The sequence below is a fragment of the Triticum aestivum genome, unplaced genomic scaffold, assembly GCF_018294505.1.
Source record: "Triticum aestivum cultivar Chinese Spring unplaced genomic scaffold, IWGSC CS RefSeq v2.1 scaffold156258, whole genome shotgun sequence".
Classification (NCBI taxonomy): domain Eukaryota; kingdom Viridiplantae; phylum Streptophyta; class Magnoliopsida; order Poales; family Poaceae; genus Triticum; species Triticum aestivum.
This window is the reverse complement of record NW_025231632.1, coordinates 1-11023: the sequence shown is the minus strand read 5'-3', so window position 1 is coordinate 11023 and position 11023 is coordinate 1. Positions and strand designations below refer to the sequence as shown.

The 11023-nt window shown below is 45.8% G+C and overlaps 1 protein-coding gene across 1 annotated transcript; it reads left to right on the top strand.

Annotated features, from left to right (window-relative positions):
• The first annotated feature begins 724 nt into the window (after positions 1-724).
• Positions 725-3582, top strand: LOC123175841 (wall-associated receptor kinase 4). Its single transcript, XM_044590344.1, has 3 exons — positions 725-1699; positions 1781-1945; positions 2512-3582. Exons 1-3 carry the CDS (start codon positions 745-747, stop codon positions 3324-3326), a joined length of 1935 nt encoding a protein of 644 aa, XP_044446279.1. The 5' UTR covers positions 725-744; the 3' UTR covers positions 3327-3582.
• The last annotated feature ends 7441 nt before the right edge of the window (positions 3583-11023 follow it).

Below are 11023 nucleotides of genomic sequence, written 5' to 3'. Positions count from 1 at the left end.
AGTTTTGTTGTTTTACCGAGTATTTTGTCCACGACACACGGCAAAGTACGTATTTGCCGAGTTTTCTAGATACTATTGGCAAGTGCCCGACATAATGCACTCGGCAAAGAGCGTAACACTCGGCAAAGAGGAAAATTCCTGTAGTGTGTATCTCTTCCTGGACGGAGATTGAGTCGCAGAATACCAAACTCTACCAATAATTGGTACTAGTAGTTGTCTGATGAGTGAAAACTAAAGGCGACAAAAGAGGCAGGGCCAGTGCTCTTGCAATCGGTCAGACTTTGACAGTCGTTGGATATGTTTTTGCTGTGCGTAGGCAACAGCGAGCGATCTTCCTAGTTGCAGTTCTGAGCCTTACAAAAACTGCCTTTTCCACTTGAGGTAGGGGTTGTGTGACGTGGTGGTGGTCTTGTCATGGAAGTAACAGAGTGCCGAGTCAAGTCGATGAGGTCAACAAACAGTTTTCACTGCTACTCCCTCCGTTCTAAAATACATGACCCAACTACGAAGTTAGTACAAAGTTGAGTCATCTATTTTGGAACGGAGGGAGTACATGGATGAATTAAGTCACAAACTGATAGGCAAAAGGAGAACTCAAAACTAAAAAACTGCAAGCGCATCTACATCCATGATCTTTTCCGAAGTTTGAATGTCAGTATTCTTCCCTTTTTTCTTGTGAGGAGCATGTGGTCGGGTGTGTATATAACAAGGGTAGCTGTGCAAGCCCATCATACCCGATAGAGCATGCAGTACCGCACCATGACCACGCCAAGCTTGCAGTTCCTTTCCCAGCAGCAGCTGCTGCTACTGCTGCCAGCCGTAATCCTACTAGTAGTTGCCGCCGTGGCTGATGCTCAAGGGCAGCTTCCGGGTTGCGGCCACAAGTGCGGCAATATCGACATCCCCTTCCCGTTTGGCATCGGCATCGGCCCTGGCTGCTTCGGCGACGGGTTCGAGGTCCTGTGCAACGACTCCTACCACACCCCTCGCGCCTTCCTTCGGGGCACGAACGGCTCTTACTTCCCATCGCCGTACGAACTGCTGAGCATAGCAGTCGAGAAGGGCGAGGCACGAGTGCTAGCCCCGATCGCGTCTCGGTGCAACACAGATATCAACGTGTCCTCCGCGGGCATGTATATGGATCTAGTTGTCACGCCGTTCACCGTGTCGGTGAGTAATGTGCTCATCGGCGTCGGTGCTACTGCCGTGACTATGATGCAGTACACTGTGCCTGCTGAGCGCATCTTCTCTTGCCTTGCATATGATTTCGGGTCAGTCCGTGAAGAAGGGGGCAACGGGAACTGCACGGCAGGCTGCTGCGAGTTCAGCCCTTCCACCCTCACCAAGGATGTGCGATTGTCTGTCAGATATATTGCTGAAGATCAGACCAACATGATGTGGTCAACCTTCCCGTGCGCTTATGGCATGCTGGTGGAGAAGTCATGGTACGAGTACTATAGGCGGGACATGTTCAGGTACACGCTGCTCAACAGAACCACCCAGGGCGTCCCCCTCACGCTCAATTTTGCCGCTGGGAAGGGTTCGTGTCTGGCGAAAGGACAAGTGCCTCCTCCGGAATACGCCTGCATCAGTGGCAACAGCTCTTGTGCCAACGCAACATATTCAGATACTCCTGGCTATATGTGCAAGTGCCTGGACGGTTACGCGGGCAACCCTTACGTCGCTAACGGATGCCAAGGTACGTGGCTACTATATGCAATTATGCATGCATGCATACACACAATAAATTCCTTAACTCCGTAAATTGTTGAGTATTCAGACATCGTTGAATGCGAGCAACCCGAAGTGTATCCATGCTCAAATGAGGGGACCTGCAAAAACAAGCTGGGAGGCTACGACTGTCCATGCAAATTCGGAATGAAAGGCGACGGCAAAACAGGAACCTGCACACCTGTATTCACTCCAGCAGCAAAGGCGACAGTGGGTAAGCTATTGCCAGTTTTTTATTGTTAGCTAGCCACGTTGCGTCAGGATGCAAGGAAAATTATTAGCACACAGCACACCTTTATTAGATTCTTGTTTAAAAGAATAAGTAAAAGTTCAATAGAACTAATTAAAAACATATAAAAAATAGCGTATAGGATCGGCAAACCCAAACGTCACAACGAGATCTGTTCCATGTAGAATCAATAATCATGCCCACGCCCCTTACATCTCTTGTACATCTCTTCATTCATATATACGCATGTATCACATAGGAGAACTGCTTGTACATCTCTTCATTCATATATACGCTCCCCTTACATAGTTGTCCCAAAGGATTTCAACCATTCGGTTGTATACTGCTCAATTTCATCAGAGTTTCAATCCCTTTCCACTTTTGATTTAGATTCTTTTTTCTTCTCATAATTCCAGTGGGAATTTTTTTTAGATTCCGAGAAGATGAACACAAGAAACTAAATTTAATTATTATTTCTGGTACAACCAATAGTGTAATTAATTGCAAATTTAATTAGTGATACAAACTGAGTTTGCATTTTGTCCATCTAGGTGCAATAGCGGGTGTTCTTCTTCTGGTGATTATATCGTTTCTTGTTATTCTTCGCAAGGAGAAAAAGAAGGCGAAAGAATTTTACAGGAAGAACGGTGGCCCTACATTAGAGAAGGCAAATGTGATTAAACTTTTCAGAAAGGATGAGCTCAAGCCAATTTTGAAGAAGAGCAACTTAATTGGAAAAGGTTGCTTTGGTGAAGTTTACAAGGGCATTCTTGACAATAAACTAGTTGCAGTAAAGAAGCCGATTAATGGTTCTGTGCTAGAGAGTGACCAATTTGCAAATGAAGTCATCATCCAATCTCAGGTCATCCACAAGAACATTGTTAGACTCATTGGTTGTTGCCTTGAAGTCGATGCCCCCATGCTTGTCTATGAGTTTATCTCGCAAGGTAGCCTCCATGACATTCTTCACAATAGCAATAACAAGGTGGCTTTCAACTTGGATGCACGTCTAAGTATTGCTACACATTCAGCCGATGGTCTAGCTTATATGCACTCAAAAACAAATAATAGAATTCTACACGGTGATGTCAAACCAGCTAATATACTTTTGGATGATAACTTCATACCCAAGATTTCAGACTTCGGCATATCTAGGCTAATTGCAAGTGACAAGGAACACAGTGCATCAATCATTGGCGACATGAATTATATGGATCCGGTGTATCTACAAGAAGGCTTACTCACTGAAAAAAGTGATGTCTACAGTTTTGGAGTAGTGATCCTGGAACTTATTAGCAGGGAGAGGGCAATCCATTCTGATAATAATAAGCTGGTAAAGAATTTCCTTGAAGCCCACATGAAATAGAAGAAAGCAACTGAGTTTTTCGACAAGGAAATTGCAATAACAAAAGATTTGGAGATCCTTGAAAGTTTAGCAAGTATGGCTGTGGAATGCCTTAGCCTTGACGTGGATCAAAGGCCAACGATGATGGAGGTAGCTGAGCGGCTACTCATACTAAGCCAATCTTGTAAGTTGTAAGATGTTTGTCACTAAGTTATTTTTTGAATAATAGGCAGCGGAGGTCTCCTACAATATTAGTAACCGTGTCTCCATCTGTAACTGTATTCAAAAGAAGTGCATTTTTACAGAATTTATAAGTCGAAGTATCCAGTGAAAATAGCTACTCTGTGTAATCTAAAAATTCCATCATGGTCCATCAGATATATAATGAACGGCGCCGACAGTACATTATTTTTGATTGCACGTATGTAGAGTTTCAAAGCACTTTCGAGGCTGTATGAAAAATCATGACTGCCTTTTCGCCCTCACTTGTCCGCCCTCACTTTCTCATTAGTTGTGGCTGAAGAAGTGATGAATTCGTACCTCATGTTTCCTTTCATGATATTTTTTAATGGTTACTGGGGGCAGTGAATCTCCACCTGAATATATTCAATTAAATTATACAAGAAGACTCGCAGCTCTATACAAGATGGGTTCAAGCGAAACTGAGAACACCGGGGAAACAACGGAGAAGAGACAGAACCCAAAAAAAAACACATACAGCCTAACCAGTCGAAGAAAAGCACTCAGGGAGCAGCCGGCAGGTGCCGCCGGCCAGGAGCAACCTCGACCACCATGCGAGGAGAGGCGATTTGAGAGCAGCCGACAGGTGCCGTACCTAGGCACGGCCGCCAGCCAACGTGCCATGCCGCGACCCGCACGCGCTGGCCGAAGTCGGGCCTGCACCATCGCCACGGAGATGCAGGCCACCCGCACAGCCCCAACTCCACCTCGCGCCATGTCCAACGCCCTGAGGATCCACCTCCGTGCCAGAGTGGAAGCTGCTGCCGCCGCCCGCCTCGGAGCGGCCAGGTCCAGCACGTCACGTCGGCCTCCTGAGAGCAGCTAATGTGCCCTGCCGCACCCTTCCTGGAGTGCGTGCGGCCTTCGCCGGCGCCCCCTCGAGTGGAGTTGAGACAGGAGGGCAGTGGGATGGGAGCGCGGCGGCGCAACGAGGGGTCCCTGTGTGGCTAGAGGAGGGGCGGCGCGGGGTTGGTTCTTCCTTTTTTTTCTTTTTCATGCTAATTTTATGCCAAGTTCATGTATGAGAGAAGTCCTTGTTTGTGCAATAATATGCCTCTTTATGTTCTAGAGTTTGTTGACATAAACAATATGTGACTTATGTGTTTTCTAGTGCACACAGAGTAATAGGTTCTCTGCGTGGCAGTGAAGGTTATCACCAAAGAATATGATAACAAGAGTGACCCTTCAAAAATTAGTGACGCGAAGCAATTGGTTCACTGCTCATCGAAGGAAGTGACTGTGACTGATAACAAGAGTCTCGTCTCCTTCCTCCCTCGTCTCTCTCCTCTCCATCCGCCGCCGCCACCCCTCTCCTCCTCCTCCTCCTCATCGACGGCCGCTCACATCCGCCGAGGCCGACCAAGGGTCTACGCCGGCGCCGGCTCCAGCTCCTCCGCTCCTCCGTCTGACCGTCTCCATCCTCCACCTCTCCGGCCGCGTGCGCAGCAGCTTCACCAACCATGGTAGGCCTTGGATCCAAACCCTTCATTGACTCTCGGATCGATCCCCTTAACTCTCCATCTATTATTCTTATTTGATTGATTTTTTAATCCGATCCGTTTCGATTCAGTCCGGAGCAGATCGATTCCATGGACGGGAAGGGATCTACGACGAGGATGACGGCGCTCGACGACCACGTGCTTTCGACGGGAAGGAATTTCTAGTGTATTCCCGTCAAATCCATGGCTTCCCCACAAGGTCAAATTGGCGAAAGTAAACTGTGCAGTAGCAAATCACAAATCTTTAGCCACGGTTCCTTTTCCAACAAAGGAGTTGACCACCGTTTGTGCTTGCGTTTCCCAAATATAAAGTTAAGATTGCTCGAGAGCGCCGCGCAAAGTTCTAACAATGTTGTTGTATGTATGTGACATCTTGTTTCCATTCCATTGCAGTCTCAGCACACCCTTTGCGTTTCTACAATCACTAATTGCACTCCAGTTTGCTGCTGGGTTCCAAATGTTGTTGTTGCACATGAAAAAGAATGGGAGTCAGGTTGCTCATCTAGCTTCTGGATGTATCTCACTGTTTTTTGTTGTTCCGCTCTGGTTTTGCTTGCATATTAGCTCATGTAGCTTCTTAGGAACCAATCCTGCACTCTGTAATTACACGGCTACTACCTATGTGCGCTACATTGCTGTTGTTTGTTAACTGAATGAACCCATCGAATTTGACAATTTGTCTGTAAATATGACTAGTTGCTTGCCCTCTTTGTCAACCAAATTTTAATGTTTTCGTTCGATTTGGATGCAGCAGGAGCTCTCCGGTGACGACATCAAGCAGGAAGACGTCCACATCAGCCTCGATGCTGCGGTCGTCCACCCCTACCACCACGACTCCCCACACAAGGTCTTTTTTTCTTTCCAAGTTTTGGTTGCTCCGCTGTAGCCTGCTAGATTCTTTTCGGGTCCTGAAAGCAAACTAGCTAACATGGCCTCAAAACTTCATGTGTGAGGAGTCTCTAGTTCTAATAATTCATATCATATTTGTTTGATCCTGTATGATGCATGCTTGCCGGATGGTCACATATTGGCTAAGGTTGTTTTTTTTTTGCTACTGAATCCTATTTCATCAGTCTGCACATGATCTGTTGGATCACAGGCCGGAGTACACACGCGAGAGAGAGGAACACGAAGACGCTGGTGTTTTGCGAGGCACAACTGCCGTCCTCTTTTCTTGTTATCTCTTATTTATACGGTCAAAAATATTGCCGTTTTGTTACAACAGAAAATAATGTAAACACAACTGAGAACCGGTATAACGGACGTGCCATCCCACGGCCACCCGAACTGCGCTGCGACGCCGCTGCATGCGCTGGATTTGTGCCATCCCACGAAGCACAAACGGCGGCCACATCTAACTAACTACTACTAAGCCAAGACGTGAACAGACTCACGCTGCATGGCCCTATTATTCAGCTAAGAATCAATGACCACGTACATGCACACGTCCATCCCCGTGCTGACGACTCGCTACAGATATTTTATAGAAAAACAAACATGCACTACACCCTACGTACTTTCTAATGCAACAGGATTATCTAACATGATCTTGCTCACCTCTTATTATTAGTTGCCTAAAATTTGCTACTGGATACACATTGTTTTTCCCAACTTATCATCGCTGCTCTGCTCCAGCACGGTTTCTAGTTCTAGACACTCGCCTAGTGTGTAATCCTCTTCACACTATACTAGTTAGTTTCTGTCTCCTGTTTATAGTGTTCAAGTTTGTCGGTGATGTAGTCTCCCCTGTGATCTCTTAATGTAATGTGAGGATTGATTGATGATGTGTTGGACAGTCATGTAGGAGTGATTTAATTTCAAATGTCAGTTTTACAAGATGGTTATTTTTCTATTCCTCAGTTCCATGGATGAGCGGGACATGCACTCAAGCTGACGAGGACATCGTCGAGTCCAACCTCAACCTTGACTGTGAGGTTGTCCAGCCCGAACATGGCGATGCCCCGCACATGCTCAATCCCATGACAACATGAATATTTGTTCATGACTTGATTCTTTTATAAGCACTGGAATCTGATAATTCATATTTTTCTTTTCGATTCGGTCTAGAGAAGCAGCAGCAGTAACGGACCTGCAGCCCCTTCCTTCCATGGACGGCATCCACGACCTGCAGCTCGTTGGAGACGCCGTCCAGCCCAACCACGACCATGATGACCCCACACACAAGGTACCTGCTCCCTGCTCCTTCCACCCTCTAGATCAAGATGCTACACTGCTGCTGTTGTTTGTCAATTGAATGAAGCTTCCTTATTTACAGAATTGGACAACTGAATGAACCTTCCTCTAGAAGAAGCAGAGAATGAATGAATTTGCAACTTCTCTGTAAAAATGAATAGTGAACCGTTAATTATCTTTTTGTTTCTTCGATTTGGATGCAGCCATGGACGAGGAGCACATGGGCCTGGACCTCGACGGTGAGGTCCTCCACCCCTGCCACCACGACTCACTCCCCTCACAAGGTCCATCCCTCTCTCTTGGCTGTGAGATTTTTTCCAGGTTATAGTTGCTTTTCTCTAGGTTTCTTTTCTTCCCGTGAAACCAAACTAGCTAGGGCTGCCTGATGACGTTCCTGCATGAGGAGGCTTTGCTTCTAATTCATATGATGTTTGTTTGGTCCTTCTTGTATGAGGCGTGCTTGGTTGATGGTCACCTATTAGTTAAGGGGATTATTTTGTTTATTTACTGAACTGTATTATTTACCGTTTGTAAGGACATGGCTGTTTGTCTTGTATCGCCGTTTATTTGCTCTGTAGAATTGTGTGTGGAGGTGCACCCTTCTTGTCCCCTTTTATTAGGACAAGGCCATCTTGTTGTACCAATGGTTCTGTTGCTGCTTCAAGATGCCTATGTGCTTATAGCTACAGACTAGACTGTTGTGGTTGTGTACTTGCTTTGGGACAAGAGAATATTGTGTTTTTTGGAAGCTGAACTCTCTTCTTTGTTTGGTTGGTGTAGTGATGAGAGAGCAGCTTTGGCAAGCACCAGGGCAACTGGAATGCCGGCCCTATCAAAGGTAAGAGGATCCCGACAAAGGCGGCGGCATATGTATGATGCTTGCTTCTTCGGATCGGCTGTAGTATGTCATGCATGTAGTGTATGGTGGCTGTATGATTTTATTTGTTTCTTCAATTTGGATTCAACAGGTGCCATCTATGGACAAGGAGGACATGGGCCTGGACCTCGACGATGAGGTCCTCTGCCCCTACTACCATGACTCCGCACACAAGGTCGATCCCTCTCTCAGCTCTGAGGTTTTTTCCATGTTACACTCTCCTTTAGCCTAGTCTCTGTTTTGCTCATGAAACCAAACTAGGGTGGCCTGATGAAGTCATGTATGCGGAGGCTTTGGTTTTAATAAATTCATATCATATTTGGTCCTTTGTGTGTGATGCCGGCTTGGTTGACGGTGACATTAGTGTCGGTGCAGTTACAAACCGAGACTAATGTGCTTCACATTAGGCCTTTTTTCTACTAGTGGATGGGCTCCAAACAACATTTTATTTCTAAATAGAGTACAAGAAACAGATCCAAACTGCATGCATCATCTTGTACTAACTTGTGGTCCAGCGGTGTTGTTCTTTCTATGATGGAGATTATATGCATGCATCATCTTGTACTAACTTGATGTGAAGACTTGGGTCTTCGGTCTTGGCCCATGCAGAAATACCACTTTGCTGCAGAGTTACGCAAGTGGACTGGAGCGTCCTCCAGATGCCATTCATGCACCTGCCCTATTCCTAGAAAATACTACTCGCTCCGTTCGGAATTACTTGTCGCTAAACTGAATAAATATGGATGTATCTAAATTTAAAATACATCTAGAATTACTTATCAGACAGTGAACTTGGACTTGGCCTCGTCGATGGTATCTTCATTAAAAAACATGTTGATGGCTTTTACAAAATGGTTAAAGTTTTGCCGACATGGAGACCTTGAGACGGTCCTTGCGCGTCTTCCTTTCTTGCCGTTGCGCTTGCTATCGTTCTGCTCCCCACGCAAGTTAAATAACATGCCCGTACGTCCCTGAATTTGCAAAGCTTGTCTGCTTTGACTGCAGTCCTTTGGCATTATTTCATTTTATGTATATGTGTTGTCACATCTAGTCTAGCTAAAAAGAAAGGTGTTGTTATGTGATAAGGAGTGAATTACAAAAAACCACCAAATTTTAAGTTCATGAATAGATTTGCTACCATATTCCTTGGCCGATCCAAAAATCTACCAGTTTCCTTACTAATTTTCTTAATAAACTCTTATGACTGGTTTAAACTATTCAATTAATTAGATTTCTGACCGTTGGGCCCACTTGTAAGCATTGACTCGGCACTGAAAGTCAAATCCATTTGTTTGACCGTTATATTTGATGTGGGGTCCATGTGTCAGTGTTAGCACTCCTCTGTCACAAAATACTTTTCTGTTTGTGCCATTTTCTCAAACACGTTCGGTGCATGTGTTCGCAGGCCATTTTCTCAAACACGTTCGGTGCATGTGTTCGCATGTCAGCGCACTCTAGGCTGTCGCGGCGCTTGTCGAGGTGGTGCGGAGGTCCGGCGGAGCAGCGCTATCCGGTGGTGTCGCCAGAGGCCGGCGGGTGCGCGGGGTCGTCGAGTGCGCATGCGACTCCTAGACCTGGTGGTTGCGCGATCTGGTCTAGGGAGAGGAGCGGCATGGGAGAGATGGGTGACGGTCAACAAACAGCATTGATCGTTTTACGATATGTCAGAGCTTACAGGTGGGCCTTTTTGTCAATAATCGGTTTAAACCTCTCCAAACCTGTCATATGGGTTTATTGAGAAAATTAGTATGGAAACTGGTATATTTTGGGGACAGCCAAGAAATGTGGTACCGAATCCGTCCGTGAACTTAGGGCGTGTTCGGTAATCGTCTGACTTCTCGAATCCTTGAATCCACTCATGGAGTCCAGCCGAACGCGTCCACTCCTGGAGTTTAGCGACAGAAACCGGCGACGAGCGCAGCGTATTTTTTGAGGAGTTGCGGAGCTGGTCATTCCGGGCTCCCAGCTTCTCGGGGAGTTGGAGTTTGCTCAAAATTACGTGCGGATGCCATCGCCAAGTGAGCGTACCGGTTCGATTCTTATTTCACGAGTGACACATCCAGCGAGCGCCAAGTGAGTTCCTCCCTAATTGGGCCATATTCAGCACAAATGGGCCCACAGGCCACCCATTATCCTAGGAGACTGGGCCACAATGAGCCTAAATGGGCTTCCGGCCTGCGAGGGTCGATCGAGCGAAGAAGCTGCGCTGCCGAACGATCACTAAACTCCAGGATTTTTATCGAGAAGCTGGCTGCTGGTTTTGGGCTGTGGAGTCGAGGAGTTTGAGGTTCTGGAAGGCTCCCGAACACGCCCTTAAAATGTGGTGTTTTTGGCAATTCACTCACGTGATAAGTTAACTCTACATGGGTCCACGGTGCTATTACAAAGGTCTAACGGCTATGCTAGATTGATCTACAAAAATAATGACCGGATGTTTTTGATTATTGTGGGATTATCTAGTATATATGTCTACTTTTCGTCTGTATTTTCCTTTTAGTATATAATCGGTAGATTGTGTGGAGCTCGAATTGCACAGTAACAAATATCACGTTGGTAGTAGGTAGGTATCTAATCTGACAATTCATAGCGAGAGTAACATTATATATATTTAGGTAAAATAGATGATGTGACAAATAATTAATGAGGATAGAAAAGCTTACAATAACATAATATGTTACCATAACATCACATATATCAACACAAAATAAATCTACAATCTAATAAATAAAATGTTGCATGATATCACATGTCCACAATACTAGTAACATAGTGGTCTGCTAGGGGCACTTTAGAGACTAAGTCCATTAATTGACAGTAGCAATAGCCGGGCAAGTTGTCACATCAGTCAGTCAGAGTTGGACAAGTAGTTTGGAATCCGTGTTTCCGGTAATCAACACAGCAAAAAAAAA